General features: G+C 48.3%; 1 protein-coding gene across 1 annotated transcript in view; it reads left to right on the forward strand.

The window, feature by feature from the left end:
• The first annotated feature begins 449 nt into the window (after positions 1 to 449).
• Neurl1 (neuralized E3 ubiquitin protein ligase 1) overlaps positions 450 to 27,074 on the forward strand; it is a 72,281-nt gene continuing 45,656 nt past the window's right edge. The window contains exon 1 of the mRNA XM_046450359.2: positions 450 to 1,086. Within this exon, the coding sequence (XP_046306315.1) occupies positions 1,002 to 1,086 (85 nt within the window). The 5' untranslated portion in view covers positions 450 to 1,001. The remainder of the gene's footprint in view (positions 1,087 to 27,074) is intronic.

The following is a 27,074-nucleotide window of genomic DNA, read 5'->3' on the forward strand; positions in this document are numbered from 1 at the left end:
CAACTGTCCATTCACTCTTGAGGGTTTTACTCTGTGCCAGACCCTGAACCTGGGAAGTTATATTAGCACTACCTCGCCCCACCCTACCATCCAGGGAGCTCAACGTTCTGGCGGTAGTCTCTTGTTTTCAACAAGGAGTTCCACTGTTCCGTGAGAGAATAAGCCCAACCCGGGAGACCCAGTCTGCACTAGACTCTGATTCCCCAGTCCCGCCAGGGACCCCTGCATCGCCGAGGACTTGTGGCAGCCGGGGACGCGGCGCCCCCAGGGGCCACATCTGGCCTAGCGGGCGCGCGCGTGTCACTAAGACGCTCATTCACCAGCGCAGCTGTCACCATAACAACCGAAGCCCGGGAGTCCTGGCGACGGCTGGGCGAGGGCGGGGGCGGCGGTCGCGGGAACGACCCGCTGGGGGTGGGAGCGCGAGCTCGGCGGCCTGGGGAGAACAACCAACGCGGCTCCGCCGAGCCCCGCTACATGCAGACCCGCAGGCGGGAGGGCGCCACGCAAGTCACCGCAGCGGCCGTCCCCGCGGGCGGGGACCGAGCCTGCAGCTAAGCAGTCAAGCCACCTGGCAGGCCGAACCGCTAAACACCCGCGTGCGAAGCCCTGACTCTATGGCCCACGGGGAGTGTGCCCAAGCCGCCGCGCCACCCACCACCAGCCCGAACCCGAGCATCAGCGGGAGGAAGAGCGGAGTGCCGGGAGCCGCTGGGCCTGACCCAGGGGCCCGCCCGCGGCCCCCGTCCCCGCCGCGGGGGATGGGAGACAGGTAGCCGGCTCGCGCGAGGACACCCGCGGCGGGCAGGACCCGCCGAGGACCGCAAAACCCAGAGAGAGGGAGGAGAGGAGAGGCCCGCCCGCCCCCGGCAGCAGCCCCACCAGGGCCCTCCCCCGGCGGCGCGCACTCACGCGCGCACACACTTGCACACATTTTACCTCCGCTCCTGCCCAGCCTCGCCTGCGCCCAGTGAGAGCAGAACCTCCTGGGACCGGATGCCATGGGCAACAACTTCTCCAGTATCCCCTCTCTTCCCCGAGGAAATCCAAGCCGGGCGCCGCGGGGCCACCCCCAAAGCCTCAAAGGTAGGCTTCGCGGTTGAGTGCAGCCGGAGGACTGGGCGCTGATGGAGGCTAGGGAGAGATGGAGAGGTGTGGTTGTGGAGGCCCAGCAGGTGCCACCTGTTGTGTGCCTTTGGAGACCGGAGATGCCCATCTGACCATGGAGGTGGGCTGGGGAGTGGGCGCTGTCTATGGTGATGGTGAAAATCAGGGAGAATGGCGTTAGGTGGGGTCTGCGCAGTTCTCCCTGCCAGCACTGGAAACAGTCACTGAGTCCCCTCAGGGCCATGATGCTAGGCAGCAGGAAGGAGTAGAGAAGGGCATTTGCTCGGTGGATAGGGGAGTGGAGGGAAGCTCAGGTGGTCCATCTGAGCTCAAGGGAGTCACAGCCATCTCCTTTTCATCTGCTTGGGGCTGGAGAGATCAGGCTAGAAGCACTAGTTGCATTTCTAATTAAAAGGTCTTAAGAATCCAGGACTAAAGGGGCCAGAGATGATGCCTTGCTCCTGGGGTCCCCTGAAGCTATTGACTATATGTATCCACTGAATCAGTTCCCCATAGACCAGATATCTAGTTGGAACCCTTAGAAAAGAGGGGCTGGGATCCTTGAAACAGAGGTCTTTGCTCTCACTGTCCCTGGATCCACTCTGCACCCTCTGGGGGTCCCTAGGCCCAGACCGGGGCTTTGCAGCTTCCAAGGCCGTCTCCTGACCTTCGGAAGACACCGGGCTGGGTCCTCCCAGGCCTTCAACCCCTGCTAATTCCCTTCAGGAAGCTGCTTTTCTGTCATCCTCAGAACAGTTGCACTTGTCCCGGACATGCTGATGGCTAAAAGCCAGGAGGGGAAGCCCTTGGCTTTCACAAAAAATAATCTACTTCCTCAGTCCCCCAGCTTGTGAGAAGAATTACAGAAGTGCCCTTTAACACAAAGTATTGAAGTGTACAAAGAACTTTCACAAATATCTTTTCAGTGAGTGCAGAAGCCCTTGAGGTAGTCAGCAGAGCAGAGCTAACTGTGCCCATTTTACAGTTGAGGAGAACCAAGGCTTCTTTTAGATTCCCAAGCCAGTGAGAGACAGAGATAGGCTATAGTCCCTTATCTTCTGAATTGGAATTCTGTCCCCTCTCTTGCTGGACAGCTAACCTTGAAGACCAAGGGTGAGGAGGAGAGACAGGACTACCATCTTGCATTCTAACTCCAACTCTCAAAACGTTAGCTCAAGAATATCAATGGGTCTTTTGTGTTTTGCTGAAAATTAATATGGTGATACATGTCCAGACCATTTTTAATTGACCTTGTAATTCCATTTAGGGAACTGATTGTAAGAAAATGGAGATGCAGGCAAACACTTACAGCAGCAAGCTAGGATGTTCTCGGCAGTGTTATTTATAGTAGGAAAGCAACCTAATGCCCAGTAATCGTGGTGGAGCACATGCAGGCACTAAAATTATGTTTTGAAGAATATTTGATGACTTGGTAAAATGATCACAGCACAAAGACAGGATATGAAAATATGAAGATTGTATGATCCCAATTTTGTTGAAAAGAAATATGAATGGCAAGGAAAACCAACAAAACAAACACAACCCCATAAAGAATGTTTCCAAACTGTTAACGAGGCTTTTTTCTGGGTAATGGGATCTGATAAGTTTTTTTTTTTCTTTTCTGATTTATATTTTGCTCTTTTCTAAGTTGTGTGCAATAAATGTTATTTTTATAATCAGAAATAAGGTGTTGTGTTAGCATATCTAAAGACTGTTTCTGGTCATTGAAAACAGATTCCTAATGATGGAGGAATCTTTGGACATCATTCAGCTCAACCTCCCTTGCAAGCATGAATGATGGGGAAAAGGATAATGATTTGCCCAAATTACTTTGTGGATCACTCAGGTGGCAAAGCTGGGCTCTGTCCATCAGGGATCAGAGGTTTGCTGGAGGTTGGAGAGTTGACTTGGTTCTTTAATACTCACAGATTGTCTCTCTAAAAAGGTCCTGTTCCTTTTTTTTGGACTCCGTGGAAATCTAGAGTAGGCTCCAGGAATTGAACTTCATTCTATCTAAAGTTTGGAATTGTGGGGATCTGAGGTCTTTGACAGAAGGAAAGACCAGGCAGGAGAAGCTGTCCCACTTCCTTTGTCCCTATTCACACATCAACTGGAAGTGGTCATGGGAATTTCAATTCTGCTCCTTCCAGTCCTGGAATGAAAGAGAGAATGTTCCCAAAGGACATCTATTGGTATTTTCCACTCTTCATCCTGGGTCCATTGATCCTCCTTCTTAGTTTGACTTCTAAGAAGTCCCCATGTCCCCACCCTAATAGAGCCATCACCTTTATTCTGTAATTGTTTAGTGTTCACTACAAATTCTCTTCTACTCGGATCAGCATTGACCTAGGTGTCTGCTCTGATGTATCTTTGGTCAGCCAGAATTCCATTCTAATTGTACTGGTGTTAACCCCGGTACAGCATGATTCTAACTCCCCACCCAGAGTCCCACTGTGGTTGTTTCTGTACTCACCTAGAATTCAGCCTTAATTCTCAGAATTGTTTGTTCAGAAATTTGCTATGGGTGGAGCAACCCGCTCTATTTTTCCTTCTTCTTCTGTAATTGCAGTCTGTATGGATTCCTTACCATTTTAATTAAAACAATTAGAGGGGACCTGGAATAGCAGGGGGCCTGGGACTGGAGTTCACAGATTGGTCCAGCTCTCAGGCTTATGTGATACAGGGTCTATCTTCATCTTTCAGTGGTAGACTTTGGTCTTCCTGGAGACACACTGCTGTCATTTCCACTGGGTCTGAAGAGTCTTGGAGGAGGTTCATGGTGTAGTTTAGGACCAACAGGCAGACCGAGGAGCTGCTGTGTGCTGGGCTCAGAGGTGCATGACATTAACACTCCTGGGGTTTCATGGATTGAAGGAGTATTTGGAAAGGCAAGGCCAAGGAAGTGAATCGAACTGTGTGCTTGCATGTTGGATTGTTGAAACCCCAGGCTCATGGGCTAAGATGGGGCTTCAGGGAAGGATCTGAGGTGACCATGGAAGGAACTGCAGGAATTGGATGGCAAGGGAGGCAGTGGAGTCCTAGGGTGTGTGGGGAAGGGATAGACAGCCAAGGCTTGGGGGAGGGAACACGTGTGTGAGTGTGTGTGTGTGTGTGTGTTTATTTATTTATTTATTTTTAATATTTATTTTTTAATTTTCGGTGGACACAACATCTTTGTTTGTTTGTGGTGCTGAGGATCGAACCCGGGCCGCACGCATGCCAGGCGAGTGCGCTACCGCTTGAGCCACATCCCCAGCCCCAGTGTGTGTGTTTATTATCAGTGAGGGTCATGGGGTAACTGAGGCAGGGGTTCATGCTTTCTCGAGAAAAATACAGGGAATAAAGGTATTGCCTCCTTGCCCAGCCCTGAGTGTCTGCCTCCTTGGTGCTAAGTGTGGAGGGGCAGGCAACTAGGAAAGTTTTTGGGGAGTTACTCAGCCCCAGTGTCACCAATGGATGGGACTTGAGTGGGCCACTTCCCATCTTCTTTTTATAGTAGCAAAATTTGCATAGCATGAAATTCACCATTTTAACCAGTTAAAGTATAACTTAGCATTTAGTACCTTTGGTGTTGTGTGACCACTTTTAATTCCAAGCTATTTTATCACCTCAAAAGGAAACCTCATGCCTATTAAGTACCCCCTCCCCTAAATCCCTGGCAACCACTAATCTACTTCCTGTTTCTATGGATTTGCTTATTCTGGACATTTCACATAAATGGAATCACATAATAACTGTCCTTTTGTATTGGGCTTCTTTGATTTAGCATAATATTTTCAAAGTTCATCCATTTTGTAGCATATCTTTTCTTTCATTTTTTTTTGTGATCAAATAATATTCCACTGTATGAATATGCCACAATGTGTTCATGCATTTGGTGGACTTTTGTGTTGTTTCCACCTTTTGGATATTATGAATAATGAAGCTACAAACATTGTGTATAAGTTTTTGTTTGAACATCTGTTTTCAATTCTTGCATACCTAGATGTAGACTGTACATCTTTTAAAAAGGTAATGCTTCTGGAATTGAACACTTTACAAAGCCACTGGTTGTGACAGCTGCAGGGAGGTCATCCCTTCCCCCCAGTTTGGGCTGGATGTGACATCAGCCTGACCCCTGGTGTTTGTATACTCTTTTCCACAGTGGCTGAGGCTCCTGGGTGACTGAGGGAGGAGCTGCTGGAATTGGCTAGGGGGCCTGATTATCGAGGTGGACAACAGTGAGCCACAGGAACTTGTCTGCAGATCCGGAACTTCCTCACTGCCCTCTGGGGGTGGTGATGGAGGATGGTCCTCCTTGGACAAGGCCCTAGCAGATTCTCTGCCTTCACATTCCTGCTGCTATTTCCGTGATCTGGGTCCTCCTCCCAGCTATTGCAACAGCTGCTGTCTTAATCAGTCTGTCTATGGTCCGTCAGAGAGATCCTCCTATAGCGCTACTTTCCTTGTACCCCTCCCCTTGGCCACAGTGGTTGTGGCTGCCATAATCGGATACTCAAGGCCTCCATTCTTTGGCTAGCTTTCAGATATTTCCATTGCTCTGTCTGGGCTGCTTCCTTGGTTGCCATGACACTTGTAGATTAGGTGAGCTCATCCAGCTCTCTGCCTCCAGATGTAACAGACAGACCTGGGTGGGGGTCTTGGCTGGTGGCCTCCTCAGCCACCTGGAGACTTCAGAGAGGCAGGGCTGAGTCAGCACCTTCCCACCTGCTCTATTGGTTTTCAGTTCAGCTTTACCTTTGAATTCTCTTTTGTTAATCATCATAATAATATTGATAATAACCACCATATGTTGGGTGGTTACTATGTGCCAAGTACTTATATGTAGATTTTTTTTTCCATTAAACCCTCCTGATTTGTCACCATTTGTAGATGGGGAAGAGAGGCTCAGAGAGGTAAGTAACATCCCAGGTCACACAGTCAGAAGCTAATGGAACTGGGATTCAAACCCAGAGTTCCCTGCCTTTAGAGTTCATTATCGTGGCCACTATGCTATTCTGTCCCCGGAGAATTCTACCTTGGGTGGGTTCTGTCTTCCACTGTGGGAAAGAGACTGGGCAGTGATCTCCTGGTTCTGGACTGAGTCCCAAAGGAGGGAAAGGGAGTATTATGGGGTTCTTGCTGCTGCCTCCCTTGGTTAGCCAGAGGACCAAGGGGCTGGGTAAACCTGGAATTCCCAGTCCTGCACCTCATACCACTCCTACGTGGTTTTTAGTCATATAGGCACTTTTGAGAGAACTTCCTTTTTCTCAAAGTGAGGTTTTTCTCCTGCTTATGGTGTAAAATTCAGGCTCCCAACCACTAGCTCAGACCTACTGACTCAGAGATGGGGCCTCCAAATATGCAAGTTAATAAGATCTTCAGGTTATTCTGATATTTCCTAAGACCTGGGAATTATTGAAGCTGTGGGCCCTCAGGACAATCCCACCCTGGTACTCTCAGGGTAGGTGGGATTGGCTTCCAGGGGAGGGGAGCTTGGAGCTGGATGGAACTTAGTGTGGAGCTGGAGAGGTCCCTCAGTGAGTGGCCCCGCAGCAAAGACAGGAAAGGCAGGGAGGCCAAGAAATGCAAGATGTGCTTGGGTCGGTGAGCAGCTCCTTCGGCCTGGGATTTGGGCCCCACTGGGGAAGTTAATCCATCTTTTAAGATAGGTTGGGATAAGACCTCAGAGGACTGTGGTTGTCAGGACGAGGAGTTTTATATTTTATCCTGTAGTCACTGGGAGACATGGATGGCTTTTGAGCAAAAGGGATGCAGTAATTTTATTTAAACAGTAACAGCAGAAGTAGAGTAGAGGTTGAAGAGAAGAGAAAATGAAAAAAAAAAAGATTTTTTTAAGAAGCCTAGATTCTAATATTGTGCTAGGTACCTTCATATGAATTAATCTCCCAATAAACATGAGGCAGGTGTTATCATTCCCATTTTATAGATGGGAAACTAATAGATGTTAAGGATGCTGTCCATAAATACTAGAATAGGAAAAGGCAGAGCTGGGGTTTCTGCCCAGGACCCCAAAGCTCATGAAGGAGAAAACTGGTCTTGGGAAAATTTCTCTGCATTGGTGTCTCTTCTCCCTGGCTCTGGGCGATGTCTTAGTCTGCTTGGGCAGCTGACAGTTTTGGGGGTTGGAAGTCTAGGTCATGGTGCCAGCGTGTTTGGCTTGTGATGAGGGCTTTCCTCTTGCCTTGCAGATGGCTTCCTTGCTGAGTTCTCAAGCGGGCTTGCCTTGTTCCTGCAGATGTCCTCTGATACTGTTCGATCAGGGCTCCAATCTTACGACCTCATTTAACCTTTATTTGTCCTTATCTCCAAATATAGTCCTGTTGGAGGTTTTGACATAGGAATGGGAGAGGGGATCACAGCAGATGGCACATGCCCCTCCAAGTGCACACGGAGGCCCAGGCATTGGCTCCACATCACAGATCCCAAGATGGAGGCAGGATGGGCAAAAGCAGAAAGAGAAGTGGGGAGGTAGGGAGAGGAAGAAGGGCAGGAGCTAGGCACTGCCCAGGTAATGCCAGGGTTGCCTTCTCCCCACTGGGCCAGCTGGCAGGACTCTTTCCTATTAGAGTGTGATCAACTCATTCCTGGGCCTACATAGCCAGGGGCTAAGAGGCTGAGGGGCTGCCTCTCTTTGAGCTGGTTGCTTTGGTAACCTTGGTCAGGAAGTAAGAGGTCTCCTTGGTAACGCCTGGGAAACCTGCCTCAGGGATGGAGGGACAGAACTGGCTAGTGGTCAGGCCCAGTGGCACAGGCAGAGCTGGGCCAGGCCACTGAGATGACCAGGGCTGTGAAGAAGGGCAGGCTTAGGGAGTAGCCTGAGCGGCCTGTGGCCGTTCCCCAGCCAGCCAGAGTCTAGAGGACCTGTGGTCCTATGGTCCTGCATGGGAGGAGCAGAGTCACTAATGGGCCAGCCCAGGAAGTGAGTAGGGTGGTGTCGGGGGAGGGGAGTGGGGAGAATATTGCTCTGGATGACAGATCCAGCTCCAGCTTATTAAAAGATGCTTATCAGGGGTCATTACCCGGATCCTGCTGCTTCCGTAAATGAGCAGGTGCTGACGCTTGGGGGAGGGGCAGAGCCTAGAGAAAAGAAGGGCTCAGAGAGGAGGAGTGAATAGTGGGGAGTCTTTAGGAGGCAGGTGGGCAGCATCCGCCTTCTCAGCTCTTACTGCAGTTCTGAGGAGGCTGGGCACAGCGTTGGGCATGGACTGAGGAGGAGTTCCTGGGATGCTCTGACTGGGGGAAGGCAAGGGTGGGTAGGGGAGTCCCTTCCACTGAACACAAATACCAAGCCTGGGCAATGGCCCAGCATTCCCCTAGGCATGAGGATAGTGTCCCACAAAACAGCAGGAGCCACACAGAGCTCACCGGAACAACAGTGGGAAGCAGATAGAAACAAAAATGATGGACAAGTGAATAAAAATGAGTTGGGATAGGATTATTGCTCACATTCTACGGGCGGGTGCCTATGCCACCATCCATATACCCACCGTCTCATTTAGTCATTTTTATTTTATTTTTTGGTACCGGAGATTGAACCCAGGGAAGGTTTCTGTAGGGATGCAACCTGAGAGCTTTACCATTGAGCTACATCCCCAACCCTTTTTATTTTGAGACAGGGTCTTGCTAAGTGGCTTGGGGCCTTGCTGAATTATTGAGGCTGGCTTCAGATTTACAATCCTCCTGCCTCAGCCTCCTGAGTCACTGGGATTATAGGTGTGTGCCACCGTGCCTGGCTCACTTAGTCTTCACAGCAACTATTTGAAGTAGGACTGGTAATTAATCCATTTACAGATCAATAAACTGAGGCTTAGAGACACTTGCTTTAGGCTCCATGGTATAAGATAGAATTTAGTGGGATTATAACCACGATCTCTCTGACTTTGGAGTTACCACTCTAAAAAAATAATTTTTTTCTCTTACGCCGTTTTGGATTTACAGAATTATTGCAAATACAGTACAAAGAATTTATATATACCCTACACCCACTTTCCCTATTTTATTATTATTATTTTTTCAGTGCTGGAAACTAAACCCAGGGCCTTGTGCATGCTAGGCAAGGACTGTGCCACTGAGCTACTTTCCCGGCCCCTGTTTCCCTATTATTCACATTTCATATTAGTAATGGAACCCTGTGACCATAAACCAATATTAAGGTGGCATTATTAATTAATGTCCATAGTTTATTTGGACCTCATCAATTTTCCCTAATATCTTTCCTCAGTGCCAGCACTCGTATCTAGAATGTCAACCACATTATATTTTTAGTTACCACATTATATATTTCCTCATCATGTTTTCTTAGGCCTCCCTCGGTGGTGATGATTTCTCACACTTTCCTTGTTCTTCATGACCTTGACAGTGTGAGGACTGCTACTTTAGGTATTTGTAGACATTCCCTGTCTATTGCAATGTGTCCTATGTTCCTCTCGTGTGTGGACTGTGAGAGAAGGACCAAAACAGGTAAAGTGGCTTTTCATCAATCACACCCACTGTGCATGCTGTCCACGAGACTCCGCTGTTGATGCTGACCTTGAGCACCTGGTGGAGCTAGTGTTCATCAGATTTCTTAATTGTATAGTTAACTGTAGAGCCACACTTCAGGGCTGCAAGTAGTGTTGTACCTCCTTGCTCTGCTCAGCTCTTTCTTTCTTTTTGGTACCAGGAACTGAACCTAGGGGTGCTCAGCCACTGAGCCACATCCCCAGCCCTTTTTACTTTTTATTTTGAGAAAAAGCCTTGCTAAGTTGCTTAGGGCCTCATTAAGTTGCTGAGGCTGACATTGAACTTGAGATCCTCCTGCTTCAGCCTCCTGAGTTGTTAGGATTATAGGCCTGTGCCATCATACCTGGCCTTGGCTATTTCTTTACTCAAGCAGTTAAGTTTGGCTAAAGCTGTGAAAGAGAAAACCAGGGAGTTGTCATGGGGAAACTTGATCTTGGAGGGGCAGGGAAGGCTTCTCTAGGGACGCAACCTGAAAAAGAGCTGGGGTTGACTTCACGTTTCCAGAGCTGGAGCAGTAAGCATATTGGGCACGACTGTCCATTTGTCATCCTTGATCCCTGCGAATTAAATGCCACTGGCCACCCCAGGTGTCATTGTGACACTCAGTTGAAAGCAGTGAGCTGGATGTGGTAGAGAGCTGCAGTGAGGGGTGCTTCTGGGTCAGAGACTGACACAGGCCCCCTGTGCTGGAGGATGGGGCTCAGGGTGCTCAGAGCTGCTGCTCAGCAGACTCATCTGGTCCCTCCCGGCCAGAGCAGGACATCATCAAGCAGCCGCTTCCTTGTCTCTCAGAGCAAATTACTGGCCATTAAGGCCGTCTATGTAAGAGTGGGGCAGGAGGAAGGAGGAGAGAGGACCCTTCTTGTGATGAAGGATGTTCACTGGCTTACCTGTCTACAGTTCCTTTGGCCACAACCCAGCTCCTGGCCCTGTTGCCCTTGAATGTCATCCTGGCTTCTCCAAAGTGGGGACAGAAGAAGGAGAACATTGCCAGGGGCAGGTGACATGATTAGGGCAGAGGCCGTTCCACATGCCCGGGCTGTCACCTTCATCTTCCCTCCTTGGCTGCCCTCCTCTGCCTGGCCTCTGCTGAGAGGGTGCTCTTCTCCAGGGGATGTGCCTAGATAGGGGTGTCCAAGTGCCCTTAAGAGTGGGCAGGGAGGCACTGTGCCCCAGTCAGAGTTGAGCGAAGCTGCAGGGGGGCCCTGGCTAATCACCTCATGTCATGCCTTCTCTGAGCTGGGCATGGTACTGGGTAAACACTGGTCTGGTCTCTGCCCTCCAGGCTCAGCCCAGCTGTGTCCCAGTCACACATCGGTCTCTATGGGCAGAAAGGTCCTGGAGCCCTCCTTCTCCTCCATGCCTGCTTTCCCATCCTTTTCTTGTCCTGATCTTCCCAGGAAATGTTCCACTGACCCATTCCTCAGGAGAGAAGAAGGTCTGGTAGGCGACCAGTCATGTGCTTGGTGGCTAGTGCGAGGACCGGTGGCCACTGACTATAAACATCAGAACCCAAATACATCATAGAGATTGTTTTGTCCTGCCTCCTCTCAGCCCAGGTCCTCTGAGCCCCAGAGGGGCAGGGACTGACTCACCCAAGATCATACAGTTGGATTGAACCAGGTGGTGACAAGGTCAAGGTTCTGAGCTTGCAGGATGGTGCTGAGGAGCTGATAGAAGCTAACTTCTGAGGTACACCTGAGGGGATGGATGCTTGCTCCAGTTGTGGTTGAAGTGTGCTGTCCAGGGGATCCTGGAGGGCTTTACCCAGAAGAGGGACAAGATCACCTGGATGTCCTAGAAAGCTCTCAAGGCAAGAGAGAGATGGGGCAGGCAGGAAGCCACTACATTCTTCCAGGTGAGGACAAAGGTGTGGCTTCTGCCAGGGGCTGGAGGAAGTGAGTGGGGGCAAATACAGTGGGCCCTCTGTATCTGCAAGTTCCCCACCTGCAGATTCAGCCAATTGTGGATCATAAATACTAAAAAAAGAAAAAATGTGTCTGATTGAACAGGCACAGACGTTTTTTCTTATCATTATTCCCCAGATTATATGGTATAACAACTATTCATGTAGCATTTACATGGTATCATAAGTAATCTAGAGATGACTTAAAATATATGGAAGGATATGCGTAGGCTATGTGCAAATACTGTGCCACTTTATATAAGGGACTTACGGTTGCTTGGATTTTGGTGTCCTCTGGGGTCCTAGAAACCGAGGAGTGGCTTTAGATACTTTTGAAGGTGGACCTGAAGATTTGGAGGTGCGGATTCAGGAGAGGGAGCTGTTGAGGAACTAGCTACTTGTGCGACTATGTCAGAATTTTTACTTCCTGGGGAAGTGGCCAGTGAATCACCCAGGGGGGTTTGTGGGAGGTCATTGCATGCCCATGTGTGGATGCACCCTCTGGAGTTGTGCTTCTGCCAAGGGTGTGAGGTTTTAGAGCCAGGAGGAGAGAACAGTGAGCAAGTTCAGGCTGGCCCTGAGTTGTCAATTCCATCCCTACCCCCAGGACACTATCAATAATTAATGTCCCCTTTGTCATCACATGTGGCTCATGGGAGGGCAGAGGCCAGGTTCTAGCACCTGAGGTGCACCTGGCTTCTACTGTCCGTGGAACCCGAGGCCTTCACTCCTGACCTGGCCAGGCTTCCTCAGGTAGCCTGGGCCTCTTTGTGGGTGCCAGTTCCCAGTCACGGACACACGAACATGAAAGGTGGCCATGAATCAGCCAGACAGGCCAGGTCTTCTCTGGATTTTGCAAGTGAAGATCAAGGCTGGACCCTCACCCTGGGGCTCAATACTTACTAAATTATTAAGCCCCCAAGTGGGGGAGGGGCAAAAGCAGGAGCGACTGGATGGATGGCCTTGTAGTAAAACAGTGCAGAAAGGGGACTGAGAAATGGGGAGCAGGTGGGGAAGGAGAGGAGAGCAGAGAGAAGGGCTGCTGGCTCCTGGACTGGAGCTTTCCACAGGGCCTGGTCCTTTGCATCTGAGTAGCACTTAGACTGTCCCCTCCTGTACTCTGCTCCCATGACAAGGAGCCACACTCCACTGCTGAGCCTCAGACTGTCACAGATTATGAAAGTCCAAACTTCAAAGTTTTGTTCTAGGCTCTTCTTGGACTTCTTAGGATCCCTGTTCTTGTCCTCACTCTCAGGGGATAGCCAGGACCTCTTCCTGCCTGTGGGTGCCCTGGAGCTTCCAGGGACAAAGGCAGACCTGGGGCCATTACAGTGCCCATCCCTACCGGAGTCCTGAGCAGAAAACCTCCTCTTGTGGGGCTGGTGGACCTGTGGGGCTGAGGAGACCTCCAGCCTCTGGTATGAGGCAAGGAAGTGGAGGAGGTGGTCATGATAGGCTGTGAGTGACCAGGATGCCACACACATGGAAATTTCTGCATGAGAGGGCAGCCCACTTGGAAACTGGGGCTCTGCTTGCACAGGGCTTCCTGTATCCTTCACCAGTGCAGAGGAAACTGTTTTAGGGAGCTTGGGTTTCCTTATCTAAGCCCCAAGTTGAGGTTGTGTTAAAACAACAAAAGTACAAGATGTGCTCGCTGGGTTGGCTGTTGGGATTCAGGACTTGCTCTGAAGGTTCAGTTCCTGAGGCACCAGGTTCTATTTTGGGGTGAAGGTGCATTTTCTGCAGGCAAGCTTCTGACTTTCTAGGTGGGTATCTGGATTCCAAGCTGGGGTGAGGGTTCCATTCCTGGAGGGCAGCTCTCCATCTCAGGGTCCAGAAGTCATGATTGCACTTTGAGTTGTGTGACCAAGCATCCATTCGGGTGCTCAGTATTCTAGCATTGGGTTGAGATTCTCTTGTGACATAGGACAGATGAGGCTGGACACCAGAGGAATTTTCAGGAGGCAGATTTATTTAAGCTGCAGCTGTCCAGAGGGACTAATGCCTAAAATTCTGTGCATCTGGAAATTCTTTTAGATTTATACTCAGTAGGGTGGGTACTTGACAATTACTCTTTGTCCCATATTTTAGATCAGATAGAGGTTTCACAAGTTTTTGCCAAGAAAAACAGAGATAGTAACTTTTGTACAAAAAGCTCTCTTGAGACAAGAGTTTATCACACCTTTTTGGCTGCAAGCCTGGCGTTTAGAAGAAGGAGGAAGCTTCAAACCACAGTGAGCTCTCTGCAGAACTCCCGTGAAATCCTGTTGATACTCTTTGTGAAATCTTACTGACAAGAAGCCTTATTATGGTGTGTGTGTGTGTGTGTGTGTGTGTGTGTGTAGGGTCCCTGGAGAAGCTTAATTATGGTAAGGGTCTTTTGGGGGCTACTTCACTTGGGCTTGGGTTTTGGTTATCAGGGTGGAGGTCTCATGCCCTGAGGGAAAGATAAGAGTTTTCTTTTCTAGAGCAAACTCTCTGGAGCTGTGTTAGTTAGCTTTCTATTGCTGTGATCAAAATACCTGACAAGAACAACTTGGAGGAGGAAAAGTTTATTTAGGCTCATGGCTCCAGAGGTTTAATCCATGGTAGGACAAGTCCATTGCTTTGGGCCAAGGTAAGGCAGGACATTATGGCACAAGGGTATGGTGGAGGAGCGCTGCTCTATTCCTGGCAACCAGGAAAGAGAGGGAGAAAGGGAGAGAGGGAGAGGGAGATGGGGAAGGGGCAACGGGGGGTGGGGGGTGAACCCTTCTAGGAAACGTCCCCAGTGACCCACTTCCTTCAGCCACACCCCACCTGTCTACAAGTACCACTCAGTTCATTCAAACTAGAATGGACAGATTAGGTCCCAGCTCTCACAATCCAATTATTTCACCCCTGGACATCCCTGCATCAACGCAGCAGCTTTTAGGGGACACCTCACATCCAAACCATAACAGGGCCACCAAAAGACGCAGGGCAGTAGACAGATTTCTGAGCTGATCTCCCTTGGGTTCCAGCCCTTGCCTGAAAGTAAGACCATGGTCTAGTCGCTTGTAAGCTCTAGGTCTCTGGGTGCCAGTATTGGCCAGACAGTGAGGCTGACTCACAAAGCACCATCCATACTCACTTAAGCCTCCCAAAGTGACACTAATGGTGGGCTCCAAAGGCACCGATGGCCATTGCTCCATGAGTCAAATCCATGGTGACAGCGCTCAAGCTGCCCCAGGCACTGCCAGTTTGGTCCAATTAGTGCCAATCGGATCTTAACTTGTGCTGAGTGGGCCCTGAGGAGACGGAGCTCTTGTTGAGTGGGATGTTAAGTCTGGGTTCTTGAGGCTTGGCCTGTGGCTCTGGTGGGTGGGAGCTGGGCTGGGCCGGGCCAACGGCTCCCCTCCTCAGTGACCAGCTCTCACTCCGCCCAGGCAGTGAGTGAAAATATGTTGTAAACTGTGAACAAAAGGGGTCCAGCTGTCTTCCTTGTGTTCTGTGAGTGGCTGGGATGCAGAGGGGCTGTCTTCTTGCCCAGGCTGGCTGGCACATTCGAGTCTGCAACAAATCTTAGCCGCCCCATCCCCTCTCCTGTCTCTCCTCTTACCTCCAATGTGGGTCCCTCTCTTAGAGAGCCAAAGTTGCTGGGGAGAAAACACTGCTTCGTTGGTCTTGGGCTCTCAGCTTGGTGGACCCTCTGTCCTCTTCTTTCCTGGATCTTGCTTAAGATCCCCTGGAGGCTGCTCAGATATAGGACCTGAGGCATAGGACCTGAACAAGGAATCACTATTTCCTAGCTGTCTCCCAGGCACCTCGATGCCCCTGTGCCCAAGTGGCCAGGTCATGCTGCTGTCCATGGACCTTAGGGTAGGTGCTGACCCTTGGCCTCAGTCCCCATCTACCCTTGCTCCAGACGTACCTTTCTTTTTAAGAAGTCCTCTGAGACCTGAGCTCAATGATGACAATAGCTAAGATTTGTTGTACTTTCATTCCTTACCTCAAATAAAGAGCCAGGACAGAGGTCTTCCTCTGCTCCACTCAAACAGGGAACATCAGTGAATGGGGGAGATGGTTTCCAGGTATGGGGTAGTTTCTTTCCTGTTTCAGAGTAGCTTTTGTGGGACAGAGCCCCTTCTCTGGCACCTGAGAAGGGAAGCCATGCTCTCACCAGCAAGTCCATCTGAGGATGTCTGCTTGGGACTGCAGTGACCCTCAACCCTGATTTCTGGGCCTGGCCAAGGAACTTGGGAAGCAGGGAGGCCTGGGGGTCCAGCTATGGAACCCAACCCAGATGTTGACCTCTGGTGCAGCCTTGAGGCCTCTGGAATTCCCCAAGGACATCCGGTGGGTGGAGGGTTGGGGGTACCATTCTGTTAGTTAGGCTAAAGGTATGAGGAGGGAAGAGGAAAGGCAGGCAGTGATGAGGCCCAGGCTCCGAGTTGGACTTTGTCCTGCTGCCTAAACCAGAGGCCTGACTTTTCCATGTCTTGGTTCCTTATTTAAGACAACTGATGGAAATACAACACATTTTAGCCTTGTCATCAATTGGGCTCAGATTTCAGGCCTTGGCTTAGGGTATACTTCCTCCGGGACACCAGGGTAGGCTGCATGGCCTCTGCTGTCGTCTCCCATTGCTGCCCTGGGCCCCCATCGCAGCTCTGATCATACTGGTAGTCAGGACCAGTCGCTTGTTGGTAGCATCTACTTTCTCTCAGTTACCGTTGAATCACCACCACTAGTGCCTGGCACACACAGCAGGCAGTCCACAAATATTTTGAAATGAATGCAAGAAAGGGCTGATTCTGGGGAATTCCGACTTTCCTTCCATGGGCCCTGTTGAAAGGACATTTCCTGAATATACCAGGCGCTGGTCTGAGATAAGAGAAGGTGAGAGCAGGATGGGAGCATTCATTCCTGCTTCGCTCATCCATGGCACAGATGTTCCTTGGGTGTCTCGTAGGTCTATGCCAGACTCAGAGCACACGTAGTCTTGCCTTCATAGAACTTGTGGAGCTGATCAGTGGGGCTGAAGGAGACCCAAGGCCAGAGGAGACCACGGTCAGTTAGCCTGAGTGGAGTTAGGTGGGACTTCCTGGTGGAGGGATTTTCCTTGCAGAATGAGGGAGAAGTTTGGGTAGACAGAGAAGGGCTTTCCCTTGGTGGTGGGCGTGGTGGTGGGGGCTGAAGGAGAAGATGGAGCTGCCTGTCTGTGATAAGGCAAGGCTGGCCAAGGACAGTGTGACTTGTGGCGTAGGACCTGAACCAAGGACTCAGCAGCTGTGGGTGCCACTGGTCTCCGCACACCCCTGATAGATGAATCATGCTGGGCAGGTCACTCAGTCACTGAGTGTTGTTTATGCGTCTCTAAGATTGGAAGAGTGGTGCCTGCCCTCAGGCTGCCAGATCCCAGTGGCAAGGGCCATGGTCCAGGCAATGGAGGGAGGAGGGGCAGGCCCTGCTGGGCACGGCTAAGTTAGAGGGCAGGTGTGTGTGGAGAGTGGCCTCCTGGGAAAGCTGGCAGGCAGTCTTGCTCCAGCCTTCTTTGTTTTGTAAATAATTCAATGTTTATTTCCTGTAGTTTGTGTCCACACTGAGGGAGGCAGGTGGGGCAGCTGGAACGAGGTCCAGGAAGTGGTTGAGTCCCTTTTCTCCCCTCTTCCCTTCTTCCTGGAAGGTGGGTAGGAGCCTCCCTCCTTCCCTTCCCTTCTCCCTCTCCTGCCTCCCTTTCTCCCACCCTCTGGCTTCCCAGTCTGGTCCCCCCTCCACTCTTCCCTCAGGGCATCACCCATGTTCATCTGCTTCGCTGCCCGGCTGAAGTCCACCTCCCACCGCTGCCCTCAGCAAGCACCCCCTGGGTCTGCGGAGCCTCTCAGGGGCCTCGGGGGAGCACCGACCTCTCCCGTGCCCCAGTGCTCCAGAGACAAACAGGAGCTTTTTCATTTTTAGTGCTTAATACTGGGAACGTGAAGGTCTGTTTAGTCTTGTCCAGCTAACATAAACCAGCCGGAACTGGGCTGTGGCGGGGGACTTTGCTGTAGGTTCCCTTATTTGGAATGAAATTCCTTGTTTTTCACTGGGAGGCACTGGGAACTTTGAGGAGGGCTGGCTGGGCCTCACCCCGGGGGTGTAGCTCAAGTGACCCCTGTAAGAGTCACCAAGGTGTCTGTGACATAGAAGCTGGTCCTGGGACTCCGCCAGGTTCACGGCCTGGAAACAGCCTTGGGCTGTCCCAGGGGTGGAGAGGGCCTGGGCGTGTGTTGTCCAGTCTGACCCCTTCAAAGAGGAGAAACCAAGGCCTCGAGAGAATGGACCTGCCCAGACTCACAGGGGTTGAAGCAAGGGGAGGACTTGCAGCCAGGACTTGTGGTCCCCTGCTTCTCAGGCCTCTATGCTATGGGCCAGGGTGCCTCTGGCCTAGACACTGGCGGGGCTGGGGGTTGAGGGCACTGATGAATCTGGCTGGAAGTGACCTGCAGCCTGGGAACCCTCTAGGGGTTCTGGGAAGCTGATCACTGAGGCCTGGAGCCCAGAGCCATGGGAGGGATATGGGAGAAGATGAGAGAGAAGAGGCTGGGAGTTCAAAGAGCTGGCTTTGACGGACTCTGCTGTGCCCGTGTAACTTTGGCCTTGGTCTTCCAATCTGCCCTGGAGGCCCGGCCTGTTCTTGAGCCTTTCCAAGGATGTGTCCTGTATGAACGGAGGTTGAGGGAGTGTTTCTCAGCTAGGACATGCTGTGTGAGCCAGCTTACTAGTCAGGCCACTGTCCCTCTCTGCCCAGGTTTCTCCTTCCTGGGCAGAGGGGTGCAGACATTCCATGAGGTCTCTGCTCTCTGATGATCTCTGGCCAGAATTAGCCCTTCCTTCCCTGGCCTGGGCCATCTGCCCTTGGGCTTCTCCCTCTTCCAGAATCCTGAGTCTGCAGGGGCTGGTCAGCCTCACAAGTTTGTCGGGGGAAGAGATTCTTCCTGCTCAGGCTCCTAGAGAGGGTGGGGCTGGTGGGGGACAGAGAGCATCAGCGGGCACCGTGCCGAGGGCATGAGCTGTAATGGCAGAACTGGGATTCACATCTTGACTCTGATGCTTACTGGCTGGCCTGTAATTCAAGGCAAAGGCTTCAAAATCCAGGGCTCTGTTTCCCCAGCTCTGCAGAGAAAGCAGTGCATGTGGACTGTTGCAAGGAGGACATGAACTGACATCCATAAATGTCTGCCTCTGAGGGTGGGAGCGGGCAGGAAACAGGCCAGCATGATGCCTCTGACCCCTGAGCCAGGGTCCTGACTGCTGGATGCTCAGCCAGCTTGGGGTCTCTCTGACCCTGCTTCCTTATCTTCATCTGGGACCCCAACTCGAGAAATAGAAAGTGCACGTTTAGATATTCTTTCTAAAGGAAGCTCCCTGTTTTATGTCCTTTGAAAAGAGCTTCTCATCTGTCACTTATTCTTTTCACAGAGAGCACACAGCTGGGGTGAAGAAGCTGTAACTGACCAGTGTAGGACTAGAAAACCACAAAGAGCCACGTCAGAAAGTGTGGGGCCTTAAGACATAGTACCTAGAAGGCCCCTGGCGTGGGGAAATGAGGGTAGGAGACGTTGCATAGTTTACTATGAAAATTCCATTCATTGCTCTTCTGCAGTAACACTAGTACTGTAATCCAAGGCTGTTTATAAAGGTACAGTAAACTTTCACTTCTACGAGGTTAGTGAGACACTCATTTACAAGACTGTCTTGTTGCCAAGAGCAAACCACCACCCAATGAGACAGTTAGCTCAGCAGTAAAAGTAAAAGGGGATGATGCAGGAAGCGGCGTTCACACTGGCCCCAGGTGTGGGAGTTAAAGGTTTTGGATTGGATCACTTGAGCTGCCTTCCTGAGGATGGATTTAAGAGGGACAAGATGGGAGACCAAGTAGAGTTGTATTGGGGAACAATCCAAAGTCTGAAGAGGTGTGTTTGATTGGGTTGGTGAATGAATGATATGGATGGCGAGGGAGAAGGAAGAATCCAAGATGGTGCCCAGGCTTTTACACAAACACACAAACCAAATACTGTTTGATTCCAAGGTTGATGGTGATTCCATTAGGATCCCAGGCAAAAGAGGAGGGTTGGAGGGAAAGCTGGTGGGTTGAACTTTAGTTGGAGTGTATCAGAGGAGCCCTGAGACATCCTGGGCGAGATGTTCGGTCAGGAGCTTCATGTTTGATCTTGAAGCTTAGAGAAGTCTTGGCTGCAATGTATTGTCAGAAATGGGTGCTGCTTCACTGTGACAGTAATTGAGGTAACACAGGATAGACAGAATGAAACCATGAAGGAGTTGTTGGAGAGATCCAAAGAGAGCCAGGAGAGGGCAGAGGGCTAGAGAAACGCAGAAGTAGAGTTTAGAGGAATGATGTGGCACAGAGCAGTGGCTCTCAGTCTTTAATGGGCCTATAAATTGCCTGAGAACTTGTAAAAATGCAGATTCCTCTTCAGAAGACCCAAAATAGCCAAAACAATTCTGTAAAAGACCAAAGCTAGAGGACTCACATTTCCTGATTTCAACATTTAACTGCAAACTACAATAATAACAATAACGTGGTACTGGCCTGAAGATAGCTATCTAGACCACTGTAATAGAATTGAAAGCCCAGAAATAAATCCTCTTATATATGCTCACATGATTTCCAACAGGGGGCCAAGAACATTCAAAGGGAAGGACAGTCTTTTCAACATATGGTGCTGAAATGCCTGGATATCCATATGCAAAAGAATGACCTTGGACCCTTACCTCGCATCATATACAAATATTCAAAATGGATCCATGGCCTCAATGTAAGACCTAAAACTATAAAGCTTTTAGAAGAAAACAGTGAAAAGACTTCATGACATTGACTTTGGCAGTAATTTCTTGAATGTGACACCAAATGCACAGACAACAAGGAAAAATAAAAATATTTAACTACATGGAAATATTTCAAATTTTTTTTTAAAAAAACTATCAAATGCCTTTAGTTCCAGATGCTTGGGAGGCTGAGGTGGGAGAATAGATTAAGCTCAGGGGTTTGAGAACAACCTGGGAAACATAGTAAAACTCCATTAAAAAACAAGAACAAGAACAACAAAAACAAACAACCCCCCCAATATCAACAGAGTAAAAAAGCAATCCACAAAATGGGAGAAAATGTTTGTAAATCATGTGTCTGATAAGGGATTTCTGTCTAGACTATATGGGGAGCTCTTATAGCTAAACAACCTGATTAAAAAAGGGACAAAGAACTTGAATATTTGTCCAGAGAAGATACATACGTGGCCAAAAAGCACATGAAAAAATGTTTAGCAACACCATCAGGGAAATGCAGATCAAAATTACAACGGCATGCCACCACACACCTATTAGGATGACTACTGTTAAAGCCAGGAGATAAGAAGGGTTGGCAAGGTCTTGGAGAAATTGAACTCTTGTGCACCATTAGTAGGAATATAAAATGGTGCAGCTGCTGTGGACAACTATATGGTGATCTTTTGAAAAATTAAAAATAGACTTGCCATGTGATCCAGCAGTTCCATTTCTGGGAATGCACATAAAATAGTTGACAATAGGGTCTTTTTTTTTTTAAAGTAGGGTATTGAAGAGATATTTGGTTACCCATGTTTATAGTAGCATCATTCTCATAGCTAAAACACGGAAACGTGTCCATTGGTAGTTGACTGCGTAAGCAAAATGTGGTATGTATTTGTAATACATGCTATTTAGCTTTTTTACTGGCAAGTTATTTTTTCCCTCTCAGTACTGGGGATCAAACCCAGGGCCTCAAGATTGCTGGGCCAGCTCTCTACCATTGAATGTGCCTCTCTACCATCCCCAGCCTCATCAACCTTTTTTAAAGGGAAGAAAATTTTGCTGGGCACAGTGGCATATGCCTGTAGTCCCAGAAACCTAGAGATTGCAGCAAGAGGATTGCAAGTTCAAGGCCAGCCTGGGTGATTTAGCAAGATGCTGTCTCAAAATTAAATAAAAAGGGCTGAGGATGTAGTTCAAGGGTAGAATGTGTGAGGTCCAGGATTCTGGAGGGAAAAAAAAATAAGGTACAGATTAACCTTGAAGACATTATGCTAAATGAAATAAGCCAAACACACACACACACACACACACACCAAATAGTGTTTGATTCCACTTACATGAGGTCAAATTCATAAAGACAGAAAGCAGGTTGGTGGTAACCAGAGGTTGTGGGGAGGAGGAAATGGGGAGTTAGTGCTTGGTAGGTTCAGTTTCAGCTTTGTGGGATGAAGGAGTTCTGGAGATGGCTGGTGGTGATAGCTGTACAATGTGAATGTACTTAATGGCATTGAACACTTAATGGCATATTCAAGATGGTTAAGGCAGCAAACTTTATGTTATATGTGCATTTTACCACAATAAAAAAATGCAGGCTCGAGGGGCCCACCTCCAGATAATCTGGTTTAGTAAGCCTGAGGGTGGACTCCTTGGGCCTCTCTCTCTCTCTTTCTAAATAAGAATCCCAGGTGATACTGGTACAAGGAACCATGGGTACTCATTGTGAAATATTTGCCCAGGGGTCAGTCAGGCCTGGGTCCAAAAAAAAAATTTTTTTTTTTCCTGAGTCGGAGGTTTTGCTGTGTTGCCAGGGCATGGTCTTGAACTTCTGGGTTCAAGAAATCCTTCTGCCTCTGCCTCCTGGGTGCTTGGGTTATTGGTGTGTGCCTCCAGGTCTGGTTTCTGGGTTAAAATCCTGACTCCTGAATCTTGACCCGTGGGATCCTTAGGTGTCTCTCTAGGTGCATGTACTGTTGTGCAGTTTAAATGAGACTATAGCCGTAGGTGATGTGGCTCAGGGCCTGGTGCATAGTAAGAGCTCATTAAACATAGACGTTTATTACTGGAAGTTGAAAGAAAGTGTGATATGGGACAGGGCAGGCTGCTGATCATATAGGTGGTCAGTATAAGGAAGGGGTTTCTAGTGAGCACGTCTCTGCCCAGCCTTTGATCCTTAGCTAGGCTGGTCCCAAATTCCCATCTTCTCAACTCCTCTGAGTTGATAGGACTGGGAGATCCTGCTTCCCTCTATGCAAGTCCACAAAAACTCATGGATCAAATCAGAAGTTCACTCTTTCCCAAAGAGAAATTACTGCCTGAGACACTCGCCCTGTAGGGAGCTGCTTGGGGGCTGAGTAAAGCCATATCAAACTAGGTGAGCTGAGAACAGTCTGAGAGTTTAATGCCTGTGGGCTCTGAGCTTTGCCCAGGCCATTTCACCAACAGGGAAACACCTGCCAGGCAGACCCAACACGTGGGCACCAACTCCTTGGCTTTGTTTCGTGGCCCTACCATGATTTGCCTCAGTGACACCCCTTTTCACTGATTCCTGGCACCCAATGAAGACATCTTTTCTTGAGGGTTCACACCTCCAGCCAGGTCTCTTTGAAGTCCCATCAGGTCTGGGGGCCATATCTCCTCTTGAGAGCAACTTTGTATGCACTGGTCCATGAAGAGTTGGTTTCATAGTCTGAAATTCAAGAACCTTGATTGCCAAGAGCCATGGGGGGGCATCTCCCTGTGCCCCCTCCCTACTTGCTGCTCACACAGAGCTTCAAGATGGAGTGAGTGGATTAAGGATGGAATCTCCATGCACGGGAATACTTTGTAGCTGTTAACACTGATGAGGTACCATGATGAAAAACGTCAATCATATTGTTAAGAGAAAATTTGTGCAGCAATACGTGCAGCATGAACCTTTTATATTTAGACTGTTACGTTTCTCTTTCCTCCCTCTTCTTTTCTCCTGCCCTCCCTTCTTCCTTCCCTTCCTGCCTTTCTGATTTCTTTCTTTCAGTTCACATTTATTCAAGGTCTACTGGGTGCCCAGCACTGTTTTGGACACTAGGATACAGCGGCGGATGATTCCCTGTGCCATGGACTTATACTCTTACAAGGAGAGACAGATTAAAAGAGAAAAAGGCCCAGAATGGCTTGTCAGATGGTGATAAGTGCTTTGGAAAGAAAGAAGACATGAAGGGGCATGGCTAGGGGTACTTTTAAATAGGTTGGCCAGAGAAGGCCTGATGACCTTGAAGGGCAGCAAGGGACTGAGTAATGTAGAGATCCAGAGGAATAGCTCTCTAGTCTGTTTCATACCTTGGTATCTAGATGTGCATCTACTTATCTCCCATTCATTAACTTTGTGCAAATAGAGGCTAAGACTGAGTGAAGACCCATCCATCTACTACCAGGGGCTCCCTCTGGGAATGGATGGGATGGAGTTGTTAGGGTGACTTGTGGCCAGTTTTCACGGGGTACAAAGTTTTGCAAACAGAGAATAATAAACAGAAAAAACAAAGACAAACAAACAAGCAAACAAAAAACCCAACCATTTTATTCACTCTCCAAGAGAAGAGAGGGCCCAAACTCCAAGAGATGTTCTGGCACATAATCCTACGGTTGGGATTATAGGTGTGCACCAATGTACCTGGCTGCCCTGTGTGTGTGTGTGTGTGTGTTGCTGGGGATGAACCTAGGACCTTGCACATGCTAAGCATGTGCTCTACCATTGAGCTATACGCCCAGCCTCCCAGTTCCTTCCTTTTTTTTTTGGTGCTGGGATTGAACTCAGGGACATTCAACCACTGAGCCACACCCCCAACCCTATTTTGTATTTTATTTAGAGACAGGGTCTCACTGAGTTGCTTAGTGCCTCACCATTGCTGAAGCTGACTTTGAACTCACAATCCTCCCAAGCTGCTGGGATTACAGACATGTGCCACCACGCCTGGCCCAACTCCTTCTTTGACCAGCTTCATTGAGGAACAAATGAGACATTTGAGTAGTGACCACAGTGGCTGTACCTACTGCTTAAAAAGGGTTAAATTCCTTTTCCTTCTCTTATTCTTCTCCTCAATCCCAGGCCAGACTTAGGTGTTCGAAAGTGTGTAAGGTAACATGGAGGAATCCTGGATTCACTCGCCTTCCCAGGGGTCTCTGGGAGTCTGTGCCAGGGCTCCATCTTGGGTGCCTATGAGGGCTAACTGGGTCTGGGACTCCGCAGAGACAAAGGAACCCCTTAAGAACTTGTCCACAGGGTCCTAAACCCTCCCGGGCCTGTGTGTGGTTTTGGGCTTCTGTCCTGGACATCATACTCTGCTCCAGACCTCGTTTTTAAAAAAATTATTTTAAATTCTGATACCATCACCCCCAAAAGCTATCTTAAAAGCAGCTCTTTACTTACATTATTATCAAAGTGATCTACGCTTTTTGGAAAATCCAGGAAAGCATGAAGAAAAAAACGTAAGAACTCACCTAGAAAGGATTAAAGTCAACATTGGCTGCATTTTTTCCTGGGCCTTATTTTTATATCTGTAGAATCTCTTTTGTCTCATATAGTCACAATTGAAGCCTCATTGGTTGGTTAAGTGAACAGTATTGGGGGAATGGTATAAAGTGATACAAACATCCCTAAGTGAATTTCCTTTAATTAGTAAATCTCTTGATGTAGACAGAGGGCCTGAAGATTGGAATTCCCCTGGGTTGTTCTTGTACACCCTCTCCTGGGGCATGCTGTCCAGGTTTGGTCTTCTTGAAAGCAGAATAAGACGGGCGGGGGATGTAGCTCAGCGGTAGAGCAGTTGCCTAGCATACCTGGGGGGCTGGCTTCCATCCCAGCACTGAAAATAGATAAGCAAATAAATGAATAAAAGTGCAATGAGAGCCTAAAAATTCTTGTGGATGAATTTGTGTGAAAAATCCTTCTAGATTTTTTTCCCTGAATGTTTTATGGTTGTCTTGCCTACCTATAATTTAAAGCATTTTTTAAGGGACCAGCATCTTTTTAAGATTCTCAACTTAGTTTGTGTTTTTGTACTTTTAAAAAATAATTGCAACAAATAACCCAATCAATAAATGGTATAAGGAACTGAATAGACACTTCACAGAAGAAGAAATATAATCGATCAAAAAACATGAAAAAAATGTTCAACATCTCCAACAATTAGAAAAATGCAAATCAAAACTACAGTAAGATTTCATCTCACTCCTGTCAGAATGGCAATCATCAAGAATACAGGCAACAATAAATGTTGGTGAGGATATGGGGAAAAAGGTACACTCATACATTGCTGGTGGGACTGCAAATTGGTGCAACCACTGTGGAAAGCAGTATGGAGACTCCTCAGAAAACTTGGAATGGAACCACCATTTGACCCAGCTATCCCACTCCTCGATTTATACCCAAAGGACTTAAAATCAGCATACTACAGTCATGCAGTCATGTCAATGTTTATAGCAGCTCAATTCATGATAGCTAAACTATGGAACTAAACTAAGTGTCCTTCAATAGATGAATGGATAAAGAAAATGTGATCTATATATTCAATGGAATATTACTCAGTTTTAAAGAAGAATGAAATTATGGCATTTGCCAGTAATAGAGAATTATGGAGATAGAGAATATCATGCTAAGTGAAATAAGCCAATTCAGAAAAACCAAAGGCCGAATGTTTTCTCTAATATGCGGATGCTAATTCACAGTAAGGTGCCGGGCACTAGAGAAGAATAAAATTACCTTATATTAGGTAGAGGGAAGTGAATGGAGGGGAGGGGAGGGGATACGGGGATAGGAAAGATAGTAGACTGAAACAGACATTATTACTTTATATATATGTGACTGCATGATCAATATGTTCTAAACATGTACACTCAGAAAAATGAGAAATTATATCCCATCTATGTATGAGATATCAGAGTACATAAATGCACTCTACTGTCCTGTATAACTAATTAAAACAAATTTAAAAATAAAAATCATTGCAGGAAAACATCATTGCATAAAATTTACTATATTAACCATTATTTTTAAAATATATTTTTTAGTTGTAGAAGGACACAATACCTTTATTTATCTATGTTTATGAGGTGCTGAGGATCGAGCCCAGTGCCTCACACATGCTAGGCAAGCGCTCTACCACCGAGCTACACCTCAGCCCTTGTCTTAACCATTTTTGTTTGTTTGTTTGATGGTACTGGGGATCGAACCCAGGGGGGCTCTACCTCTGAGCTCCATACCCAGCCCTTTTTATTTTTTATTTGAGACAGGGTCTCACTATGTTGCCAGACTGGTCCTGCCTTGGCCTCCTGCATCACTGGGATTATTGGCATGTGCCATGGAGCCTGGCAGGTATACAGCTCAGTGACGTTAAGCACATGTGTTCTTTTGCAATCATCATCTCCAGAATGCTTTCAGTTTTCTGAAACTGAAGCTCTATTCCCATTCAACAATACCTCCCTGTTTCTCACTGCCCCGACCCCTGGCAGCCACCATTTTGCTTTCTGTCTCTGAGATTTGACTGCTCTGGGTATCTGAGATAAGTAGAGTCATGCAATTTTTGTCCTTTTGTTACTGGCTCATTTCATAAATTCTTTTCTCTCCCTCCCTCCCTCCCTCTCTCCCTCCCTCCTTCCCTTCCTCTCTCCTTTCCTGTGTTGTGGCATGAACTAATCAATATAATCAATAAGTTATAGGTATAGGTTATAGACTATAGGAATAAGATTTTGATAAGTAAGATAAGATAAAGTAATAGATAATAAGCAACTGTAA

Source organism: Marmota monax, unplaced genomic scaffold, assembly GCF_021218885.2.
Source record: "Marmota monax isolate L192 unplaced genomic scaffold, Marmota_monax_Labrador192_F-V1.1 WCK01_AAM20220418_F8-fsc00004, whole genome shotgun sequence".
In the NCBI taxonomy this organism is placed as follows: domain Eukaryota; kingdom Metazoa; phylum Chordata; class Mammalia; order Rodentia; family Sciuridae; genus Marmota; species Marmota monax.